The 26,144-nt window shown below is 42.5% G+C and overlaps 1 protein-coding gene across 4 annotated transcripts in view; it reads left to right on the top strand.

The window, feature by feature from the left end:
* TUBGCP5 (tubulin gamma complex associated protein 5) overlaps positions 1 to 26,144 on the top strand; it is a 1,496,334-nt gene that overhangs the window by 1,386,473 nt on the left and 83,717 nt on the right. For all 4 annotated transcript variants that reach the window (XM_033947661.1, XM_033947658.1, XM_033947659.1 and 1 more), the window contains one exon: positions 2,224 to 2,312. In XM_033947661.1, coding sequence (XP_033803552.1) covers positions 2,224 to 2,312 — 89 coding nt within the window. The remainder of the gene's footprint in view (positions 1 to 2,223; positions 2,313 to 26,144) is intronic.

Genomic DNA, 26,144 nt, shown 5'->3' with positions numbered 1-26,144 from the left:
TGTTGAGATAGGAGCCCTCTATAGTCATTAGAAAGGCTGTATCTTTCTATGGAATAGATATCGGCAATAGAATAAATACCTGACTGCATATTTTTTATTATTGAAGAAAGCGAGAAGAATTGATATGTTTTTGTGGAGTTTTTTTGAGACCAATGACTGTGTTAGCTCCATTGCAGGACTTGATGTACTAAAAATAAGGAGCAAAAATATTTTTCTGAGGTGTGTCTCCACTTTTTTTGATTTTTGCATGTTAATGAGCTGTTTGGCAACTTGTATGCAGTGGACTTTTGATCATAGTTATCGTGAACTACTACTGGTATACTACTACTGGTGAACTATATTATTTGTATTACTGAATATTTATAGTAGGAATTTTTTGTTTTATGTTATTGCCAATATTACATTTTCTTTGAACAAGATCAGCTGGAAAGACTCAGATAGGCAGGTTAAATAGTCATCTTGCTAGGTAGGAATTTTTTTTTCCAAACAATGTACCCCCACTTTCATGTTTGTCTTTGTAAAATTTCTCTTAATGTTCACTCTTCCCCCGCCTATAAGTATTATTTTTATCTTTTATTTTATTTTAGCATTGTAAACCGGCTAGATTCTTGTTGATGGTCAGTATATTAAAAACAATAAAACTTGAAACTAGGAATGTATTTTGCTATTAGATAGATAAGGGCAAATGTTCTTTTGTATTTCTTTGTATAATGAGATTATTTCCTGTTCTCTTTTCTCCTTTCTCCCGTGATGTAGATTGTTTATTTCTTGTAAAAAGTGCTATTAATGTACTTATATAAATCCAATATAAAAAGAAAAATTGAGAAAATAAACAAAAGTCAGGTAAAATACTAGAACACAATAAAAATAAAGAATTTTTAAGAAATTTATAAAAAAGGATGGGAAGGCGCAAAAAATTGGAAATGTTTGACATGCTGAAGAGAAAACTGAAGACACAGCTTCTCAGCTCCATGGAAAACAAAAAACTGTTGGTCCACTGAGCCAACTCAGGCAGGAAGGCATCAGCATGCAGGCAGTATGGGCACTTCCTAAAAATGTAAAGTGAGAGTGCACTTGGTAGTATCTATACTAGATTCCATGGATATCACCCAATTGTGAGAATATTATGCCTGCTTGTCCTTGGAGAACTATCGAGTTGATGATTTCCTGGGCATATTGGACCTGATTCTATAAACAACGTCTGTGCTAGGCAGCTAGATTGGTACCTAGCTGAGTTTCGTGCAGAATTCAAAAATCTACTGATCAATTCAATAGACATAAAGGAATTCCGAAAAGAAATCAAAACTCATCTCTTCAAAAAATACTTTCCTTCATCTTAACCTCTACATAGCACTAGAAAATACACACACGAACACCACCACCATAACTATACCTAAACATTGTACAACTCACTTCAACAACCTACTATCTATCTACTATATGCTCTAAATGCTTCCTGGAAACGTCCAGACTAATCAATTGTAACTTGATACTTTCCTGATTCTATATACTGTATTATTCCAGAAATTATACAGTCTCTTAATTTGTAATCCGCTTAGAACCGCAAGGCACAAGCGGAATAGAAATCTGTAATGTAATGTAATGTAATGTAATGTTTAATTGGTGTAATAATTGAAAGCGGCGTGAAAAGCTCATTTAAAAAAATTTAATGATTAATTTAAGTTTCGTGCAAAGCTTAGCAGCTGCCTACCTGAAAATTGGGCATGGTTAGGGGTGGAAAATGGGCATGGAATGACCTAGGTATTGGTAGGCATCTGTTAGATGCCGGTAAATTAGGCCAGAAAAACTCTGGCCTAATATGTCAGCGCCTAACATTATGATGCCTACCAATCGGCTAAGTCAAGTTAGGTGCCGCTAGGTGCGGTTGTTTAAAAGACACCTAATGGTTGATGAACAACCACACTGAATGGCACCTAACCTTTTATAGAATCGTCCAATGTGCAAGCATTTGATAATATTTTCTAGCTCTATTTTATTTGCAACTTTTGTTTCTTGTGTGAATGACAGATTCACTTGTCTCTGGAATAACTGTGAGGTTGTTATTTTATTTGCAACTTTTGTTTCTTGTGTGAATGACAGATTCACTTGTCTCTGGAATAACTGTGAGGTTGTAGTGGTATACTCTCACTAGGAAAATTACAGAATATTTTTTAACATAGAAGTTACCGGTACTTGTGGTCATTAATCTTTATTTTATTTTAGGTTAGCTCAGTGAAAGAAGCAATAATGAAAGTGATGAATGTAGTCCTAATGTTTGCAGATCGTTGGGAAGCTGGCTTAGGCGCTTGGAAGTAAGTAACAGTATAATATAGTATAAGCTGAGACTGTGTAACTGGTGTGGAGGGGCATTTTCAATAGGACATCTTAGTCTGACTGGATGTTTCTACAAGGACATCCAAAAGTTGGGTCAGGTAAATGACCGTTTTTGAAACCGCAAGACATCTATCTTCTTTTTTAGAAATGGCTCATCTAGCCCTTAGGATATTCTAGCCCTTAGGACATCTATCTTTTTTGGCCAATTTTGAAAATCAAAACTTCAAAATGCAAAATGTCCAAAACAAGCCCATTTAGATGTGGGAGGGACCAGCATTTTAATGGACTGGCCACACAGAAATGCAAACAGAGCAGTGAGGCACCTTAGGGGCACTGCTGTGAACTTCACATAAAGGATACCAGGTACACATTTTACCATAACCCTTTATAGCAGTGTCTCTCAAACTGTGGTATGCCCCAAAGAGATTCCAGGTGTGTGCCACGAGAGATTTCAGAATTTTACTTTATATTTAAAACTTCCCTCATAAGTATAAACTAGAATAGATCAAGTTTCAAATTTAATGGTTATTTGATATGTCGCCTATCGTAATACTAAACGATTAATCAAAATATTTAAAATCAGGGGGTACACAACAAAAATACATATTATCAGATACAAAGGCAGAACGGACTAACATGACACAAAGGCCCGGATTCTGTATAGAATGCCCGGTGGGGCATTAGCGCGGGGAGGTCCAGGGGAAGCGTCCTCTGGCAGGAGGGGTTGGGCACCCTCCTGCCGGTGATCAGGGGTGTTGGGTGGGTGGCGTTCCGGCAGGAGGGGTTGGGCACCTCCTGCCGGCGATCGGGGTGGAGGGACAGGCGGCCGCTAAACTTACTGCGGCAAGGAGATCCCTTGCCACGATAAGTATAGCGGCTTCTACATACAATGTAGGCCAGCATTTTGCTGGCCTACATTGTAAGCATCTTTTCCTCTACTAGGGAGACATGTAGGGCCGCCTAGGTTCACCTAAGGCTCTTAGGCGACCTTAGGCGGTCTTGCAGGCCTCCCTAGGCTCCCGGAGGCACCTTCAATATAAGTGGCCTGCCCGGAGAGTATTTTTTAAAAAAACGTGCATCCCGATTGGCTGATTAGACAGCTGTAGGACGCCTACAGCTGCCTAAAATCGGGACGCACTTTTAGAGAATCAGGCCCAAGATGTCTAGGGCATTATGAGTTATTAGGTCCTGGTGTCGCAACCCGCGGGCTCCTGAAACATGCAGCGAGTCTGGGCCACAGCAACCGATACTATTCCAACTAGGGAATCCTTCAGGCACCCTAGGCAACAGCCTAGGGTAAAACAGCAAGTGAAATGCCCACAGTGCAAGCAAGCAAGGAATCCACACACACTCAAAGAGGTTAAAAAAATAAAGTTAGACTTTTATTTCTGGCCCAGAGTCAGATTGCTATGAGGTTCTCAAGCAGGTTGTGATATTTTCCAAATACATTAATGCAAAAGTCAAAACATATAATGCTGGGCAGCCTGGCCACACTGGTCTCACAACTGTCAGAATGACCCTTATTTCCAAAATCAGAAAAGGAAAAAAAATCACAAAAACCAAAACTATGGCTGGGCTTCAATTTCTACAGTTCAATCCTCTTCACCAGCCTAAATGGGCCAAGGTAAGTTCAGTAATGAGGCAACATATACACAGGTCTTGCTGTATGGCAATGAATTTTTTCATAAGCAAAAGATAAACTGTTCAAGCTGAAGCACTCTGACACTGGCTGACTGCAGTCAAGGAATCTATCCAAATGGAGCTCCTCCGTGGCTAACATTCCCTGCAGTAAGCTTATCAGAAGTAATTAGTCTCCAGCTGTGTGGAAAGGAGCGTAAGGAGGTGGCGGTACTAGCACCGCTAGGAAACAGCGATCACAACATGATCCAGTGCAGGCTAGAAATTGGATCAACAAAGGTGAAAAGAACCACAACGACAGCACTCAACTTCAAAAAAGGGAATTATGATTCCATGAGGAAAATGATGGGAAAGAAACTCAACGGCAACACAAGGAAGATAGAGTCCGCAGAAAAAGAATGGACCCTACTCAAGGGCACGGTGCACGAGGCACAGAACATGTACGTCCCCAGGTTCAGAAAAGGTGCAAAAAAAATCGAACAAAAAACCCAGTGTGGACAACAAATACAGTGAAAAAGACGATAAGTGACAAGAAAGCATCGTTCAAAAAATGGAAAAAGGACAACCTAAAGGAGCACAAAGAACACCAAAGGGAATGTCACCGAGTGGTAAGGAAAGCAAAAAGAGAATATGAGGAGAGACTGGCGGGGGAAGCAATCAACTTCAAATCGTTTTTCAGGTACGTAAAGGGGAAGCAACCGGCAAGGGAGGAAGTGGGGCCCTTGGATGATGGAGACAAAAAGGGAGTGGTAAAGGAGGAAAAAGAGATAGCTGACAAGTTAAATGAGTTCTTCACGTCAGTCTTCACGAGGGAGGACACATCCAATATTCCAGAACCCGAGGAAATCGTAAATGGGGATCAGGAGGATAAGCTGGTCCAACTAGAGGTAAGCCAAGAGGATGTCCTCAGACAGATAGACAGGCTAAAGAGCGACAAATTGCCAGGTCCGGATGGCATTCACCCAAGGGTACTCAAGGAACTAAGGAACGAAATAGCAGAGCCACTTCGACAAATATGCAACCTATCCTTAAAAACCGGAGAGATCCCGAAGGACTGGAAAATAGCAAATGTCACGCCCATCTTCAAGAAGGGTTCAAGGGGTGACCCGGGAAACTACAGGCCGGTGAACTTGACCTCTGTCCCGGGAAAGATGATGGAAGCACTGATTAAGGACAGCATCTCTGAACACATCGAAAACAATGGACAGCTAAAGTCGAGTCAGTACGGCTTTTGCAAGGGTAGGTCATGCCTCACAAACTTATTGTACTTCTTTGAGGGGGTAAACAGCCAGGTGGATAAAGGGGAATCCATAGACTTCATTTACCTTGACTTCCAAAAAGCCTTCGACAAGGTACCACACGAACGACTGCTTAAGAAGCTATGGAACCACGGGGTGCAAGGGGAGGTCCACCGATGGATCAAAAACTGGCTGGCAGGCAGGAAACAGAGGGTTGGAGTAAAGGGCCATTACTCAAACTGGCAATGGGTCACAAGCGGAGTTCCGCAGGGGTCAGTGCTGGGACCACTCCTGTTTAATATATTTATTAACGACCTGGAGTCAGGAACAAAATGTGAAGTCATTAAATTTGCGGATGACACCAAACTCTACCGCAGGGTTAAAACCACGGAAGACTGTGAAGATCTCCAAAGGGACCTAGCGACACTGGAAGAGTGGGCCAAAAAGTGGCAAATGAGCTTTAACATAGGGAAATGCAAGGTCATGCATGTAGGGAAAAAGAACCCGATGTTCACCTACAAAATGGGGGGATCACTGCTAGGTGTAAGTAACCTTGAAAGAGACCTGGGAGTGATGGTAGACACAACATTGAAGGCGTCGGCACAGTGCGCCACAGCCTCAAGGAAAGCAAACAAAATGTTGGGTATCATTAAGAAGGGTATCACGACCAGGACGAAGGAAGTCATCCTGCCACTGTATCGTGCAATGGTGTGCCCATACCTGGAGTACTGTGTCCAGTACTGGTCGCTGTCCCTCAAGAAGGACATGGCAGTACTTGAGGGAGTCCAGAGAAGAGCAACTAAGCTGATACAGGGTATGGAAAATCTCTCATATACTGATAGATTGAAAAAGCTGGGGCTGTTCTCCCTGGAAAAGCGGAGACTTAGAGGAGACATGATAGAAACCTACAAGATCCTGAAGGGCATAGAAAAGGTAGACAGGGACAGATTTTTCAAGTTATGAGGAACCACAAGTACAAGGGGGCACTCGGAGAAATTAAAAGGGGATAGGTTTAGAACAAACGCTAGGAAGTTCTTTTTCACCCAGAGGGTGGTGGATACATGGAACGCGCTTCCGGAGGCTGTGATAGGCAGGAGCACGTTACAGGGCTTCAAAGAAGGTTTGGATAGGTTCCTAGAGGACAAAGGGATTGAGGGGTACAGATAGGAGTAGAGGTAGGTTATAGGGATAGCAGTAGAGGTAGGTTATAGGAATAGTCAAGGACCACTGCACAGGCAATGGGCCTGATGGGCCGCTGCGGGAGTGGACCGCTGGGCGAGATGGACCTCTGGTCTGCCTCAGCGGAGGCAACTTCTTATGTTCTTATGTAAGCCAAAAGCTCCGTAGAGAATTGTTCAAGCAGTTAAAGGTTATAACTCTGAAAAGTGAGACAATTCTGTGGCACACCAAAAATAACACAGTTCCAAGCTTTCACCAAAACAACAGGTAAGAAAAAAAAATATCAAACACTCCCCACCTTTTCAGCTTGTGTCCATGACTTCTAGCCTCTCACTAGGCTCACTGGAAAAACCAATGTCCTTCGGTTCACAGCTTCCAAACTGCTTCTCAATAGTAAGTTCAGACTCTTCTGAAAGGTCCACCATCTCACACTCTTCCCCTGGCTCATCAGCATTCAGTCAGTGAGGGAAGTCATGCTGCCTTTCTGGGAAACGCTCCTCTGCTCCTCCCCCTCTCTGGGTCTCAGCTGCCTTGTTTTAACAGGCTCCAATTTGCCCCTCCCTGCTCTGAAGAGGGGGAAAGGAGAAAGCTCCCTCTGCAGCTGTGTCTGCTTAACTGACAGCTTCCTGCCAGTTCTCTGGCTTTCTGGGAGATGTAGTTTCCTAGCTCCTGAGTTTCTTTGAGCTCTAATAGCAGGCTTGGGAGAGTAACCTGCAACTGGACTGAACTCTCACTGGCAGTCAGTGTCTGGCTCAATGTCGGTACAAGGAAAGTCAGCGCTATCACACTTAGCAGAGCCAACCTGGTCAGCTTTCCTGCATAGGGTCTTACTGCTCTTCCTTGTCAAACCTGTGACAAAGCTAGGAGGAGAGCTAGATTTGTCACACTGGATAATGTGGTGTTTGTTACGTATAGATCTTGCATTGATTAGTCCGATATTGAGAAATGTGTTAGATAGGAGAGCAGAATGAGGAAGAGTAGTGAGAGGGATACCGGATGGTGTGAAGTAGGATGGATAGAGGAGGTAGGAGGCCGGACTGGTCTGTTACCCCATAGGACTGGAATCTGGGGAAGGGCGCTAGGGGGTGCAGTGAGTAATGGCAGCTTGATCACTGAGCTCTGGCAATCTTTGTCAAAAATCAATAATTCCTTAGTGATTAATCTTAACATCATCTCAACTGCAATCAGAGAGAACGTTATCATGTCTGCTACCAAGGTGAATAAACGGCACAAGCCTGAACTGACATCTCCGAACATAAAACCGAAGGATAAAGATGAGGCTGATACCATCCAAACAGTCCTCATGGAGATTTGCGCCATGCGTGACACAGTTAACAAAATCAAAGATGAAGTACTGGAAATGGGATCCGATCTAACAGCGTTGCGATCTGATTTTTCACAACTGAAATTGAGAATGGATGCAATGGAAGCCCAGCACATGGGTATACAAGCCTTGGTATCCACTCTGCAGCACCAGATTAAGCGGGTGACTCAGCTCAAGAAAGAGTTGGAGGATTCAAACTTGCGTTCCAGACGGAACATCTTAAGATTCCTTGGGATACCGGAGGGCAAGGAAGGGTCTGATGCACTCAAATTTATGGAAGTCCTAATCCCTAAACTACTGGACATACAATTTATACGTGAGTTTGAGTTAGACAGGGCCCATCGCGTTCCTTCATACAGGCCCACTAACACACGTTATCCCAGACCCATCATCGTTCGATTCCTATGATACTCTCAACTCACAGAAGTCATGCAAAAAGCTAAGTCTAAAGCTCCACTCAAGCTGGATACCAATAACATCTTAATCGTACCTGATTTGAGTAAAAACATAGCTCAACAACATAAACAGCTACTTGCCTTCTGTCCAAAGTTCAGGGAACTCAAGGCACAGTTTGGGATGATATACCTGGCCACCATGAGGGTCACTTTCAACAACTCGACAAAAAATTTCACCGATCCAAAACAGCTAGCTGATTTTCTGGAAGAACACCAACCAATTAGCATTGATTGAGTATGATTGCTAACAAGCTTGTTAATCTGCATTGACTGTTGTCTTTTTTCTCATCAGCTCACCACTATCTAATTTGAGACTACATTTGCAAGTCTTTATGCTACATGGCGGATTCACCACTATTAAAGTAATCCATGAACTGTAAGAATTCTACTGTGCTTATGTTATTAGTTCACGTTACAGGAGCAGCTCTCTCCCTCTGATCTAAGATATTTGTTAAGATTTTCCCTTATCTAACCTGCATCTTCTCTGAGTATTTATCGTCTTTCTAAGCAGTCTCGCCACTGCAGCATGCAATTACATGTGCTCTCTACCTACATGATCAAGCTGGGAATCACTGCCAAAGATGAACAGTTAAGGGGGGCGCGCGTGCCTGCATTCAAGATGGCTGCTTAGCGATCTCGCTCCGCTATAGCCCGCCACGTTAAAAACTATCAACTGCCTCAATTATAATTTTTTCAGGTCAGTGCTTTCATTTTCGCCAATCGGAATGTCTTCCAAGTCGGCTAAAGCCGAAACCGCCGCATCCGCAGGCACTCCCGCCGCACATAACGCGTCTAAGCGTTCGAAGCACGAGCCGCCGTCTCCCATTAAGGCCTGTTCGTCCGGCTCTACAGAGCATGGCGCTTCTATTGCCGCCGATTTACAAGTCCTTCGTGGCCTTATGCAAGAGAACCTGGCCGCTACTGCTGATATAAAAAATGAAATCGGCAATATAATGGCTCAATTAAAACAACATAATGCTCGCATAGATCTCACTGAGGAACGTCTGGCAGCCCACGATTCCCAGTACCTGGATATACAGCGAGACCTCCGTAAAATATCCCTACTTCAGAATGATCTGGAAGACATTTCAAACCGTATGCGCCGGAACAACGTGCGTCTGATAGGCCTTCCAGAGAATACAGAAGGTAAAAATATTCTGGACTTTCTTCATACCTTTATTCCTAACATTTTAAAAATTCAGTTTACTCCTCCGCTGGAAATAGAGCGCGCCCACCACGTGCCATCTGGCCCTCCGTCTCTCACCAGACCACCTAGACCTATAGTTCTCAAAGTACTTCGCTACCAACAAACACTCCAGATACTTCAAACTGCAAAGGCTACTCAATCATTAACAGTGAAGGGCAAAAGGATCCTACTCGTTCCTGACCTCTCTAAAACTTCAGCACAAAAGCGCAAAACCTTTCTTTCCATGCGGCCACATCTCAAGAGCATTGGAGCACAATATGGGCTATTTTATCCTGCCAGACTAAGAGTAACCTACCGCAACACCACGAAAACTTTTGATGATCCACTGGAACTCCAAAAATTCCTTGATGACAACGCCAGTGATATGACCTGACTTTTTCTGCATCTACTCAACATATTTCTTATTGAGGCTCAGTCCATATACCTGGGCTGGGAGTGAACTCCCTGAGTGCTTCTTGACAGCATGTGATCCCATTCATGGATTTTCGTTTGTTTATTGCTCCTGATTGAATGCAGCATGAACCATCCACCTTCTTTTCAGTTGGACTTTTTTCCTTTTTTGTTTCCTTTTCTTGGAGTGTTATGGTCAGTTTCCTTCTACACTTATATATGCCTCAACACCTATATTCTCACTTACTGAGTTCCTTGACTTACTCTCTACTGCTTACTCATGGTTCACATAACTATTGTATCCCTTAATGTTAAGGGCATCTCTAATCCCATCAAGAGAAAAAAAATACTACATTACTTCAAACATCTTGGAGCAGATATTTGTCTAATACAAGAATCTCACCTTGGTCTGGAAGAAGCTCGAAAATTAACTGGAGGCTGGATTCAACATTGTTTCGCTGCTCCCGCCTCAGGGAAGAAAAATGGTGTTATAACTCTGATTAGCAAATCCCTCAACTTTCAACTTTCCTCTCACAAGTTTGACTCTGAAGGTCGATGGTCCCTCCTGTGTGGATCCATTGATGACCAGCCTATAAAACTTCTCAACATATATGCTCCGAATGCTGATGACCCTTCTTTTTTCCAATCCTTTCATACTATCTGCAATTCCTCCCTGACCACGAGCACCATAATTGCTGGAGACTTCAACTTTCCTTTGGACCCCTTCGTAAACAGATCCTCCTTATGTCGTCCTTCCAAGCTTAAAGTCAGATCTGTGGTTACCCAACTAATGTCAACTTATGGTTGGTCAGACATATGGAGTATACTTCATCCCACTACCAAAGACTTCACATTCTACTCTGCACCCCGCCAATCCTTTTCTCGGATTGACTACATTATGGGCTCTAAGGACATTGTCAATATAACCGACTCAGCAAAAATTCATGACATCACCATCTCAGATCACGCTGCTGTTTCCTGCACTTTGAACTGGACCCATATTACCAAATCTCGACAATGGAGACTGAACAACTTCCTTTTACAGGACGACTCTTTTCTATCACACATCAAACATGAATCTCAAACTTTCTTTCTCAACAATACCCCTTCTGTTTCTGATTTTTCTATCATATGGGAATCCTATAAAGCTTGGTTCAGAGGTGAATCAATCAGCTTTGCAGCTGCCCGTCTCAAGCAAAAGAAATCGACTCTACTTCAACTTGAAACTGAAATACATAATTATGAAACTCAGCTCTACCATCGCTTTGACCCGTCCACTTATAAGAAGTTACAACAATTAAAACTTCAATATAATGAAATATTTAGCTCAATTGCATCTGCTTCAATATTTAGACGTTCCGTAACGTATTATACATCTTCTAACAAATCTGGACATCATCTAGCTACCTATCTAAAGGGTAGGCGTACCAAACAACGTATAACTCACATCAAAACTTCATCGGGCCACCTCCATACTACCACTAAAGATATATTGGAAGATTTCCGTGTCTTTTATGAAAACCTGTACACCTCTGAGTCCTCTTCTCCAGAACCCTTCATCAAGGATTTCCTTCAATCTCTAGACCTGTCTTCCCTCACTTCCACTCAACAACAATCCCTAAATCTACCTCTTTCTACGGAAGAAATTACTAAAGCCATCTCTCTACTACCTTCAGCTAAGGCACCAGGTCCCGATGGACTTACTCCTGAATTCTACAAGTCTTTTTCCTCATGTCTGACTCCACACTTATTTACCTATTTCCAACGTCTTATTGACTATCCTGCCAACTTACATCGATTTCTGGAAGCAAACATCATTATTATACTGAAGCCAAATCGTGACCCTCAACTTGTGAAGAACTACTGACCAATATCGCTTTTGAACCTGGACTATAAAATTTTTGCAAAAATTTTGGTATTGCGCTTAGAAAAAGTTATGCCCACCCTGATCCACAGAGATCAAGTGGGTTTTATGAAAGGTAGATATGGTGCTGACAATACCAGACTTTTATGTCATGTTCTCCACTCCACTCTGTCTGATGCTCAATCTTCGGTAATTGTCTCCCTTGATGCAGAAAAGGCCTTTGACAGGGTGGAGTGGAAATACCTTTTCTGTGTATTATCTCATTTTGGTCTTCCTCAGTCATTCATTCAAATGATTTCTATACTATACCACCATCCCATTGCTAAATTGATTGTTAATGATGACACATCAGCCCCTTTTCATTTACACCGAGGGATTAGACAGGGCTGCCCTATGTCCCCTTTATTATTTAACCTCGCTCTAGAACCCCTACTTGCAGCCATCCGTCAATCATCGTGCATCAAAGGTATCAAGATTGCTCATGTAGAATTCAAAGTCTCGGCCTATGCTGATGATGTTCTTTTGTATTTAACTGACCCACAATCTTCCCTACCCTCCTTAGTTCAACTTATCTCTTCCTTCTCCTCTATGTCTGGATACAAAATCAACTGGGATAAATCTGAGATAATGTCCCCCAATGACTCTTGTGCTCCCTTCTCCAATATATCCTGCCCATTCACTTGGGTCTCCTCTGGTATTAAATATCTAGGCCTCCCATTTGACAAAGATATCTCTTCCTCCACTCAAACTATCTCCACTAGACTCCTTTCTCAAGTTAAAGATACTTTATCTTCCTGGTCTCCGCTACACCTCTCCTGGTGGGGAAGACTAGATACTTTAAAAATGATGGTGGTACCAAAAATCACCTACATTTTCAACATGTATCCCCTAATGTTTCCCCTTTCTCTTTATAAACAATTGGAAAGCCTTATGCTACGCTTTCTTTGGAACAACAAACCACATCGTATTTCCCTCTCAAAACTGAAAGCTCCCAAACAACTCGGAGGGGTTAATTTCCCTGACCTTCGCTGCTATCACAAAGCCTTCCTTTTGAGACAAGGTGCGATGTGGCTTTCTCCATTGGACTCCTCTGATATCCCCAACTGGCTTTCCCTGGAGACAGCACTCATGCACCCTTATCCACTGCTAAGACTTTTAGGTACGTCCCTACTTAAAACTCTCTCTCCCAATCCTATTATCTTGACCACCTATAAGCTTCTTATGGAACTTGATAAACATCTAGACATCCCATGGTGCACTTCCGCTTTCTGCCCTATTTGGAACAACCGCCACTTCTTGATAGATAAAAAACCCATTGCTTGGCCTTCCTGGTTTACCAAGAGCATTTGGTCTTTAGGATCCATCTCTCACCCTGATGGTTCATGGCTCACCTTTAATGAGTTAATGACATCCTTTTCTCTTCCGAGCTCCCAATTCTACCACTGGCTACAATTACGCTCTTCTATCAAACGATCAGGTTTTCACTCCTCTGTCTCTAATTCTATACCTACCTTATATACTCTCTCTCACCAATTCCTAAACCTAGGACACACTGCCTCACACTTCTATAAACTCCTCAAGTCTTACCTTCCCAACCCAATCACCCCCCTCTTGAAAACATGGGAACGAGAACTAGAACTGCCCATCACTGAGGAAGTTTGGTCCCATATCTTCCATTCTACTTTCCATACTTCCAGATCAGCAGCCTTTCTCCAAAGCATGTTTTTCCTTTTACACAGAGTCCCTTGGACCCCCATCAAATCACACTGCATAAATCCTGTCTATTCAAAAAACTGTTGGACATGTCAACAAGAAGAGGGATCTCTGAAACACCTCTTATTCTCCTGCTCTACGATACGCTCTTTCTGGAATGAGGTCTGGAACACAATATGCTCCATTTTTCACTTTAACATAGCTCTCACTTATCAAATGATACTACTGAAATCCTCGGCATTTGATCCTCCACTCCCAGAAGATGATGCATATCTATTAGATATGCTACTCTCTCTAGCTCTTAAGCTTCTCATCAGCTCCTGGAAGAATCTTACTCCCATTGGTGGAACTCAGTTTGCCTTACTTATCGCACTGAGGCCTATTTAGCTAAATCCACCAATAGATTCTCTCGCTTCAAACTCAAATGGAACTCATTGAAACTTTTTCTTCATATCTCTCCTTGATTTCTCCACCCACCTTTATTTCCTTTGACTCATGCTGCTTAGTTATTGTAGTACTTATAGTTTACAAGTTATGAGTTATACAATTGTTATATTTACATTCCTTTTTATGATGGAAATGTATGATTCCTTATCAATCCCTATGTTTAGATCTCAGTACATGCTTTGTATGACTCTTGTTTTCCAATCATCTGTATGTACTTGTTTATTACAAAATTTTTCAATAAATAAACCTTGACTAAAAAAAAAAGATGAACAGTTACGATAAGAGCTAACAAGACCACCTCATTATAGTACTTTTTACTATTTTTCTTTGTTATTTATACCAAGCTCTCTTCATTCATGAAATACTGTCTTTATGAAATTGTGATGAGGTGTATGTCCCATCACGTGAGAGAGTGCCACCCCGAGGGAAGGCTACATCAGAGTCGACCTTTCCCCAGAGTACCCAGGGTTAAACAGGGAATAACTAGTTCCTAATGGGTGGTTCTAGTCATAGTGGAAGACTAGGTGGGTGGTGTTAGGAACCAGCTATCCCTATTGCTCCGGAGTATTCTGTTGCCCAATAGTAAAGACTGAATGACCTTGCCATTGGACTTGAATAATTAATTTGCATGAGAATCAAGTGGCAGAGAAAAGTGGTGATTTGTAAAGAAAAGAGACTCCTAGAACCTTAAACTGGAATCCTGATAGGGAGAGGAGCTCTGGCTTGGACCCCTCAATCCTTGGGGTGACATTTTGAAGGGGTCAAGAGGGACCTCACCCTGAACTGACAAGGGGGGTTCATTGGACTCCCAGCAGAAAGGAGCATAGAGATAGTTCCTGGAAACAGGAGCTCCTGGGCGACCCTCAAGGGGAGGAATGCGGACCTAGTGCCTAACTCTCGGTAAGCCCAAAACCCTCTCCGAGCATAAGAGTTCCAGTGAACAGACACTCGGCTTATTCCCTGATAGGCAGTGAATGGACACTCGTCCTAGCCCTTCAGGTAGGCGGTGCCAGGATCGTTACAGAAATGTTCAACGTAATAATTTATTCCCTTATATTACTAAGATTATTACAACCAATACTCACTTACTAATTAATTTTCTCTGCTTACATGAATTTTGTGACACAGGTATATCTCAGTCGCTATTGCTCTCATTTTATCACTGATCAGATGTTTTTAATCTATCATATTATGAATGTTCCTAGATATTATGTGAGTTTTAACACCCATATGATTTCATTAACTTGCTCACCTTTCCCTTCTCATTTAATCAGCTTTTAATCTTTTCATCCCTTTACTCTAATGTCACTCCATCTTATGAAATACACACTTGATTCACTAAGTTTATTACAATTAATTTTTATACTTCTGCTCAATTTTTCCACTGCATGAATTGCATGTTTTATTATTTTCTAATACTTACTGATATTAAATTACATTTCATCAGATGCTAATATATAAGTATATATATATATATATATATATATAATATATAAGACTAGTCATATCATAATGGTCTAAAGCAGGGATCTCAAAGTCCCTCCTTGAGGGCCACAAACCAGTCGGGTTTTCAAGATTTCCCCAATGAACATGCATTGAAAGCAGTGCATGCACATAGATCTCATGCATATTCATTGTGGAAATCCTGAAAACTTGACTGGATTGCGGCCCTCAAGGAGGGACTTTGAGATCCCTGCTTTATACCATTATGATATGACTAGTCTTTAAGCCCGTTACATTAACGGGTGCTAGAATAGATGTGTCTGTCTGTCTGTGTTTCTTTATCTCTCTCCTTGGCTGCTGTCTGTGTCCTTCTGTCTCCCCCCCTGAGCAAAGCTGTCTGCCTCCAGCACACATCTCCCCCCAAAGCAGCCCTCTTTCCCTCTCTCTAACTGTCTCTCCATGGCCCTCTTCTGTCTTCTCCCCCAGAGCAAAGCTGTTTGCCCCAAGCACACCCCTCCCCCCAAAGCAGCCCCCTTTCCCTCTCCCTATCTCTCCATGGCCCCTTCTGTCTCCCCCCAGCACACCCCTCCCCCAAAGCAGCCCCCTTTCCCTCTCCCCCTGGCCCCCTGTATTGATCCCTTTCTTACCCTCCCTCCATCCCGGCGTCTTTTGCCTGCTCCTCTTCAAAGCAGCCTGCGATCATGGTGGCTGGCTTTAGCGAACCTCGCAGGCTGCTCTCCAACTCGGTAGCATGTTCCCTCTGACGCGATCCCGTGCGTCAGAGGGAACGTGCTACTGAGGTTGGACAGCGGCCTGCTAGGTTCTTTAATGCCGGCCACGATCGCAGGCTGCTCTGAAGAGGAGGATCAGCGGCGGCGGTAGCGGTGAGCGAGGACGGGAGGTGTGTTCCCCGCCGAGGACGCGGGCAGGGAGAGAGCTTGCCTGCACTTCCGGTTGGTGAGTGAGGGCGGGAGGAGGGGAGTGGCCAGAATATTCCCTGCCGCCGGGTTCTAAAATGGAACACGGCCACGGATCACACACCACAGCGGCAGGGATCATGCTGTTTTAACAGCACATGCGCCGGTAAGCTTTTTATTATATAGGATAGGCAACAGATAATAAGTATGTGGAAGTATTCATGTGATTTCATTAAGTTGACTATTATACTTTCCTTACTTTCTGATTTACTGAACTTTCTGTAATCTTTATTCATTTGTTGCCACCCTACAAGCTCTACTACCGTATTTTCACGCATATAACGTGCGCGCTAAACACGATTTTACAAACCGAGCATAACCATGCGCGTTATATGCGTGAGCGCATTTTACAATTTGTTTTTACATTGCTGGTTCCCCCCCCCCCGACGTCCGATTCATCTCCCAGCATCCCCGCACTGTTTGCGGTGGAGAAGCAGCCTACCGCGGGTTTGCGATGCCAGTGAGCTCTGCGCTGCTTCCTCTGCCATGGCATCGCGAACCCACGGTAGGCTGCTTCTCCACCGCAAACGGTGTGGGGGGGGGGGGGCTGGGGGATGAATTGGATGTCGGGGGGGTGCGAGCGGTCCTTCAGGGTGGGGGGCCAGCGGTCTTTCAGGGTGGGGCATCAGGCTTTCAGGGGGGGGCGGGCCTTCAAGGGGGGGGACAGGACTTCAAGGGCAGGGCGACGAGAGGAGAGTCAGGGCGGCAAGCAGCATGCACGGTATATGCGTGTGCGCGCTATATGTCAATTTATTTACATAAATGTTTTCCCGCACGCTATACCCGTGTGCGCGTTATATGCGTGAAAATACGGTAATTGTTGATATGAATTTTGGTTTCAACCATATGTATCAGATGCTTCATAATTATGTAAGTACGAAAGTCGCAAAAGGGAGGGAAACAACAAATCAAAATAAAACAAAACATCAATTATAGGCATATGGCGGGTGGAGCATCTGAGAGATGATACCACTTGGATCCCGTACAATACACTTGCCAAAAGCTATAACTTATTGCCTAGTTGTCATTACCAATAGCTTCAACTCATTACAAACATTGCTCAAATCTAAAAACTTACTGGATATTGTTCCAGACATTGTCACCATTTGTTCTTCCATATCATACTACAACAAAAAAGAAGCATCACAATGGTACAAACTTATTAGACTAAAGAGGGCTCAGAGATTGACAAACTTGGAAAACAGTTGGAACCAGGAATTGAAAATGGATATTCCAGAAGAAACATGGGGAACTATATGGTCTAGATCAGGGATGCCCAACACGTCGATCGCGATCGATCAGTAGCTCAGGAAGGCAACGCGAGTCGATCGCGGAGCCCATCCCGGGCTCCGTGATAGACTCTTGTTGCCATCCTGATCTACCGGGCCAATCAGCCTTCCTCTCCAGTGTTCTCTCTAGGGCCTTTTAGCTGGGCGGTCCGCCCAGCTGTCATCTGCTGCTGCCGCCGCTGCTGAACATTAAAAAAAAAAAACGGCTTGGAGATTTCAGCCCGTAGCGAACTTATGCTCCGTGGCTCTAACGTGTGCGTGCCGGCTTCCCTTCTCTTCCCTCTGAAACCGGAAGTTATGCCGGAGGGGAGGAGGGAAGCCGGCACGCACATATTGAGAGCCCTGAAGCAAGCGTTCGCTATGGGCTAAGGCGGGAGACAGGTTAGTGAAGCATTTGCTCTTCTTGCTGCCGGGTCCTACCTACTTTCTGTTTCCGCGAAGGCAGGACCCGGCAGCATTTCCCCCAATAGGTCGATCGCGATCTTGGGCCAATCAGCCTTCCTCTCCCCGACGGCAGAATTGACGTTGGGGAGAGGAATGCTGGTCGGGCGAAGCAGGGAGAGCTTGGGGTGGCGTCGGCTTTCGGGCCTGTTATTGGTGGCGGTTTGGAGCCTGTTATTGGTGGCAGTTTGGGTCCTGGTCTCCGATGGCAGTGGCTTGGTGGAGGGCAGGGAGAAAGAAAGAAAAAGGGCAGGCAAGGAGACAGAAGGAAAGAAGAGAAACAGAAAAAAAAGAAAGGGAGGCAGAAAGAAAGGGCAGGGAGAGAGGAAGGAAAAGTTGGGGGAGGGAACGAGGTCTGGAGGAGAGGAAGCATACAGGCTGAAAGAAGGGAAGAAAGATTGGATGCACAGTCAGAAGAAGAAAGTGCAACCAGAGACTCATGAAATCACCAGACAAGGTAGGAAAAATGATTTTATTTTAAATTTAGTGATCAAAATGTGTCTGAATTTATATCTGCTGTCTATATTTTACACTAAGGTCCCCTTTTACTAAACCGCAATAGAGTTTTTTAGCGCAGGGAGCCTATGAGCGTCGAGAGCAGCGCTGGGCATTCAGCGCAGCTCCCTGCGCTCTAAAAACTGCTATCGTGGTTTAGTAAAAAGGGAGGGGGGTATATTTGCCTATTTTTGTATGGTTGTTACTGAGGTGATAGTGCATAGAGTCATCTGCTTTGACCTCTTTGAAAAACCCTGGAATAGGAATGATAATTAACATTTTCTATGCGTACAGTGTGCGTTGTGTTTTTTTAAAATTTTATTGTTGGTAGATCATTTTGACTTGGTCATTTTAAAAGTAGCTCGCAAGCCCAAAAAGTGTGGGCACCCCTGGTCTAGATCTTCTAAATTATGTCGCTCGGCTGCCTTTCGTCAGACATCATTCTTCTTACTTCACAGAGCCTACTGGACACCTCAACGATTAACTAAAATAAATCCCAGTTCCAATGATAATTGATGGTCCTATGGCAGAATGGGTGGTTCGTTAAGACATATGCTTTTTTAATGTCCCTTACTTCACAGCTATTGGAGTAGATTATGGTTGGATATAAGAACTATATTTAAAATAGACTATTCTATTTCATATCACATACTCATCGTGGGAGGAGACCTTGACCAGTCTGACATGATGGAAGAAGAGAATGAGCTTTTACACCTGCTCATCCTAGTTGCCATCAAGATAGTTCTCTCAAACTGGAAGAATTTAGCAGCAGCAGACTATGGTACTTGGTGGAACTCGATTTGTCTCATAGCCAAATATGAACGCATAGCTGCTGAAAGATCACACTCGCTACGTAGATTTGAGAAACTTTGGGCTCCACTTCTAAAACACAGTTTCTCTCCTTACTACTCAGCTGATTAGATATGGCATATGAAATTCTACATAAACATTTTTGACACTTTAGACACTTTAACATAATTGTCCACACTTCTTATGAAATGATAGCTTTGACATCCAGGTTAGTCTACTTATACTTATGCTCAACTCATGGTTACTGTTTTTGTTGATTAGCTTTATGTATGTTTCCAATATTACCATGTTATTATATATGCAAGGTTTCACTATTTCTTTTAATTCTGTATAGATTAGTATATTTTTCATTTCATTTCATATGCGTTGCTTTATTTCATCTTTTATAATTTATCACTTTTATTTTATTTAATGTATTGCTAGATGCTTTATTTTCCAGATGTAAACTGATAAGTATTACAACCATATCCCTACTCCGCTGTTGTTAGTGTTTTACCCATTGATTGCATCTTGTGTATACTTTTCCTGTTTGTTTTGTAAATTCAATAAACATTTCATGAACTTAAAAAAAAGGAACTGGAATCTGGGAGGACTGGGCAGTCATTGTGAGTTGAGGATAAAATGAGAAAAAAACAAGAAAACTAACAATAAGAGGGACAAAAGTAGTTGAAGAGTATGAAGAAAGAAAAAGAGGGTTAAGAACATAAGAAATGCCATCACCGAATCAGACCCTTGGTCCATCAAGTCCGGTGACCCGCACACGCGGATGCAAAACTAGGTGCTTCCTGATGAAGACCTAGGTGTTCCCAGATGAGTTCTTGTTTACCTGTATCCCTCAATGTGATTTGCAAGCAGATGTGCATCCAACTTGTCCTTGAATCCCATAATGGAGGTCTCCATCACAACCTCCTCTGGGAGAGCGTTCCAAGTGTCCACCACTCGTTGTGTGAAACAGAACTTCCTGACATTTGTCCTGGTCCTGTCTCCTTTCAACTTCAGTCCATGACCTCTCGTCCGAGTCACATTTGACAACGTGAATAATGATGCTTCTTGCTGGATTTTGTCAAATCCTTTTAGTATTTTGAATGTCTCTATCATATCCCCGCGTAGTCTTCTCTTCTCAAGGGTGAACAAGCTTAGTTTTCTTAGGCATTCTTTGTAGCTCAAGTTTCCCATACCTTTTACTAACTTCGTGACTCACCTCTGCACCCTCTCCAGCAGGGTTATATCCTTCTTTAGGTAGGGAGACCAGTGTTGGATACAAACTCCAGGTGTGGCCTGACCATTGCAATTGAAGTTGTGCACAAAGGAACAGCAGTTAGGAGAGATGAAAGAAAACACAATTCTCTCAGAGCCTGGTGTGCTTTTTCTCAAGTGACTTAGCACCAGTGGACAGCCTTAGAACGGCCCCTCTATGCTGTTGTATTGAACCAGCTGATAGAATCCCTAGGAAGAGCAGCAGTTAGGAGAGATGAAAGAAAACCCAGTTCCCTCAGAACCTGGTGTGTTTTTTCCAAGTGACTTGGCACCAGTGGACAACCTTAGAATGGTCCCTCTATGCTGCTGTATTGAACCAGCTGATAGAATCCCCAGGAAGAGCAGCAGTTAGGAGAGATGAAAGAAAACAGAGCCTGACTGGGTAGCCTGACTGGGCAGCTGTCAGGCACAAAAGATGTGCCTTCCTTTCTTAAGCACCTTATGCACTCAATGCACTTTATAATTACTGAATACAATTAAATTAAGTTTATAATAGATATTCAAAGCACTTGTCACTTTACCAAGACCAATGATGAATTTATTACCCCAGTAAGGGCACAAAAATCAGTCCAGTAGTGCCTTGGGTATTTGAGGTCTGGTAATTCAATCTGACTTGATATTAATTTGTTCTCTGGCTTGTATAATCGTTATTTGTTTGAACAAATTTTTATTTTCTTCAATTTGAATCTTTCTTAGATGTCATGGGGAGTTGGCACAGCAGTAAATCTTCCCTGCATCTGCACTTGGCTACACCTTAGAATCAGTTCTATTAATTTAGAACATAGGTATTCTCTGATCTTAGACACAGAGTTCCATGTATTAGAGTAACTGCAAACACCACCAAGGCTTTTTGGCAACTGTCTTTAAGATGGAAAATCACAGCACAGGAACAACTCTCTGATTGGTTAAGCCATAACCCTGGCTTTTGTGGACCAATACGATATGGCTAGATAGAGATAACATATAGGCAGAGGATGACAGACACAGCTTAAACTAGCTGGCCCGTTGTACCTGAAGTGGTCAGAACTGGAACAACTACAGTGTTGTATACCAAAGTGTGTTTGGCTATAAAAGACTATCTTTGGAACATAGGGCGAGGTATAATTTACCTTCGGTGTTGGTCAGTTTTGATGCTGAAAAGGCGTTTGACAGGGTACGATGGGATTTCCAATATGATACATTGAAAGTGTATAGTTTTGATGGTTTTTTGTGTCTGCGGTCCGTGCTTTGAATGCGCTTCCACAAGCTAAATTGGTGTTAAAAGATTTCAAAACTGATAAGTTCTTTATTTATAGGGGGATGAGACAGGGTTGTCCGTTATCTCCGTTATTATTTGTACTCACATTAGACCCCCTTATTAGGGATATATATGCAATGTCATCTATACGAGAGATTGATATTGGAAACACTACTTTTAAACTTTCGGCTTTTGCAGATGATATTTTAGTACATCTCACGGATCCTTTGTCTTCTTTATCTGCATTATTGGAATTGATTAAAGAATACGGTGATTATGCAGGTTTCCTTATAAATTTTGATAAATCTGAGGTGCTTGCATCCTCTGTGGCGGTTAAGGCTTTATGGGGGTCGGAGTTTCCATTGACTTGGGCACAAGGGCAATTTATGTATTTGGAGACAGTAATGACTATGTTGACTTCTCAATTATATCGTCTTAATGTGGATAGGCTTCAATAGAATATGGAAATATTGTTGGATACCTGGCAGATGTTGCCCCTTTCTTTAATGGGTCGCATCTGCTTGGTTAAGTTGTTTATCTTTCCTAAATGGTTGTATATGTTGCAAACTTTACTGTTGTGTTTTCTCAAGAAGGATTTAAAGATCTTTTATTAAAAAATTACTCATTTTTGTTGGGCTGGTAAGAAACCTAAATTAAAATTGACATATTTGGGTGATTGGGTAAATGTGACAAGTATTTATACTCCGCTTCAGATGGAACAAGAGTTTTTAGCTCCTTATGATATTTTTGCGTTACTATATAGTGCGCAAAATGTGTTACCGTCTCTTATTCGTTCAAGTGTTGTATTTAATACTTTACAGACGGTATGGCGTTGGTTTGTACAATTATTGGGAGGGAATCCAATGGTTATTGATCTTTTGCCTTTGCAGGGTAATCCGGCTTTTCTTCCGGAAAGAGACTCTAGGGAGTATAGATTATGGGGTGCAAGAGGAATTTTAAGATTGGAACATATACTGGGAAATGAGGGGGAATTATTGACTCGTATTGAATTGTTGGCTAAAGTGGGAGAGACGTGGGGAGCGCAATTTGCATGTATACAAGTGGAACATTATGTGAGATCCCTTGACAGGATACAGTTAAGTTTGCATATGGGTGCTAGATTGAGAGAGTTATTTATTCAGGAGGAGGGGATGTCTCTTTCGGTGTCTTGTATTCATTCTATTTTGCAAAAATTACAACCAGAAAATAACTATCAGGAAATTCGGGAGAAATGGGAGAAAGAATTACAGCTTGATTTGAGACATTGGGATGCTGCCCGTACTTTAAGAGCAACACCTGGGTTGACATATTGTTCATGGTTAAGAGAAACGCATTATAGGGATACATTATATGCCTATTATACACAAACACAATTGTTTTATAGTGGAGGTCTTCCTACTCCTTTGTGTCATAAATGTGGGAGGGAGAGTCATACATTAGGTCATGCATTTTGGTTTTGCCCCATAATTCAGCACTTTTGGAAGTGAATAATAAATTATATGTCAAAAATAATTGGAAGATCATTGTGCAGTTCCCCTTCTTTCTTTGTTTTGGATTTGCCAGAGGCTGTTGGACATTTACCTAAAGGAAATGGGGTGTTGTGTAGGAAAATGAGTCTCTTGGCTAGAAAATGTATATTACAATATTGGACGATCCCCGATCCTCCAAGGTTTTAGCATTGGCAAAACCAATTACATCAGCTGGCCATTTGGGAAGCTAGAGATGCTGGAATTATAAGAAAGCGAAAGATGTTATTTATACAAATCTGGGGTTCTTATTTGCAAGACTTACAGCCTAAGGGCCGTAGTGCGATTTTAAGTTGGATCTCTTAATTGGGCTTTTATTTAGTTAAATGAAGAGAGTATCATTGGGTAGAGAGTACTTTAGAGTGGGGAGGGGTGGGAGTGAAGAGGGATGGTAAAGGTTCAAACACATATAGATATAGTAGGGGTTTATTGAAATTGGAATTTGTCTTTTATTATGTATATTATATTATAATACTTGATGCATTATTGATGTGCTTTGATGTTGTATTTGCATCAATAAAAATTGTTTGAATCTAAAAGACTCACCCCTAGGCCCATGCTAGTAGACAAAGACTGAATTCAATATCTTCACTCAAACAAAATATCAGAGGCATGCAACTTGCAGGATGCATTGCTTCAGGAGATCATGTGGAATCCTTGTTGAAGGCTTATGCAGAAAAGCCAATATAAACCTCAGGTGTGCATAAAAAGATGGCATAGAGGAAGAAGTGGTTCTTCTTTTCTAGACCCCCGGGAGCAAGAATGGGACATTGAATAGGAAGTTGGTGTCTGGCATCATCCACCACCGCTGGACCAACTTAAAAGGGAGAGAGCGCCTGTGACGTATGGCCATGGGGTATGCCCTAAGGGGCTTGTCACAAAGGGCATGTTAGGCCCCTTGGGAGCCAGGATTTTGATCACCAAATTTTTCTAAGGTACTATTTTCTTTATTTTTATTATGGTTAAGGGGAAGAGGAAGATTAAAAGTACAAGTACACTGAAGTCAATAGATCCTATGAACAAGCATGTTCATATGAAATTGTCTTCCTCAGTGCCGGGTGACTTTTCTTCTGGTGCCTCTTTAAGTGAGGGAGGAAGATCCACTCCACCCTCTCCTTTTTCTCCTGCTGATTCTATAGTGGCATCTTCCCAAGATAATGTGGTCCCTAGGGACAAGATAACTGAGGATTTGCATAAATTGTCTTCAGTTTAATCACAGACTGTTTGTGATATTCCAACTGCAGCGTTGTGTCCTAACCTGACTAAAAGTATTGATCAGCCTCAGGACATTACTTTGAAAAATATCTGGCAAGTGGACTGAAGAGTGTATAAAAATTACTATTCAACAGCTTTATAAATTTTCTCAAAAGTTGACAAATTTCATGATATGGATGTTAAAACTGATATGTTGGATACCAAAATGTCACAAATCTCCTCTTCTATGGTCAATAGCCAATCGGCTTCTTCAGCTTTTATTAAGGACTAGTCTTTAAGCCCGTTACATTAATGGGTGCTAGAATAGATGTGCCTGACTATCTTTCTTTCTTTCTCTCTCCTTGGCCGCTTTCTGTCTAACTGTCTTTCTTTCTGTCCCTCTCTCTCCTTGGCTACTTTCTGTCTGTCTATCTTTCTGTCTCTCTCTCTTTGGCCGCTGTCTGTCTCTCTGGCATTCTTTTTATCTGTGTCTCCCTGGCCCCCTGTCTGTCTGTCTTTCTTTCTGCCTCTGTCTCTCCTTGGCCACTGTCTGTCTTTCTTTTTTTCTTTATCTCTCTCTCTTTGGCTGCTGGCTGTCTATCTGTCTCTCTGGCTCTCTGTCTGTCATTCTTTCTGTCTGTCTCTCTCCCTGGCCCCCTGCCTGCCTATTTCTCTCGGTTGCACCATGCCTGCTTATCTCTCCGTGGCCCCTTCCGTCTCCCCCCTGAGCAAACCAAGATTGCTGCCTGCCCCCCAGCACACCCCTCCGCCCAAAGCAGCCCCCTTTCCCTCTCCCTTCCACTTCCCTGTGCAGCAGTAGCAGCTGGATGCCTCGCAGCACCCGCACCCTGTCCGCTTCATCCAGTCCGAAGGATACCCTCCTGCCCTTGCTCTCGGTGCCACTCAAACTGCCGCACGCACCACAAGCCGACGCATGCTGCATACGATGCAAATTGAACACGGCCACGGAAGCACACAGCACGGCAGCAGGGATCATGGCCTTCTAAGTGCGCATGTACACTTAGGGTTTTATTATAGAGGATAATCTATAGACAATTGGAGTTTTTAGAAAATCGTATTTGTTTCATCATTGTAATTCCCTATTTGTTACCTTTTGTCTCAGATTTTAAGTTTATTATAAATTTGATTGATCGCTTATTCGAAATTCTAAGCGATTTACACATTAAAAAAATTACAAATTTTTAGGGGACAACAAAATAAACGGCAAAGACTAAATCTTACAAACATATTAAAGATATTTAAAAGAGGTATTGCAACTAGATAAAGTGGAGTAATTGAATATTTCTGAATGCAAGTATGTTTTTGTTTCTTAAGCTGGAATGATGGAAAAGATTGCAAGAGAGAGAGAGCCTATTTAGAATCTATTGACCTGAAAAATTTCCTTCAATCCTCACAGGAGGATATTACGCTTAGGGCAACTCTCCAGATCACCTCTCCACCAAGCAGGAAAAAATTAAAATATTGAAAACATACTTTTGGAAAAAAGATGTTCAGTTCTGTGGTCATCCAGTCTAGACTCTTAAATTGAAGGACAGGGTAACAACATTTGGGGAGAATTATTTTCTTCCAGTTTCCCTGTAAATGTGTGATAACCTTGAATTCTTTGAGATAAATGAGCTTGAAAGATTACTGATTGAAAAAGAAGCATCTGTTGAGGGATAATGT

This window comes from Geotrypetes seraphini, chromosome 6 (genome assembly GCF_902459505.1).
Source record: "Geotrypetes seraphini chromosome 6, aGeoSer1.1, whole genome shotgun sequence".
In the NCBI taxonomy this organism is placed as follows: domain Eukaryota; kingdom Metazoa; phylum Chordata; class Amphibia; order Gymnophiona; family Dermophiidae; genus Geotrypetes; species Geotrypetes seraphini.
This window is presented reverse-complemented; position numbering and strand designations above follow the sequence as displayed.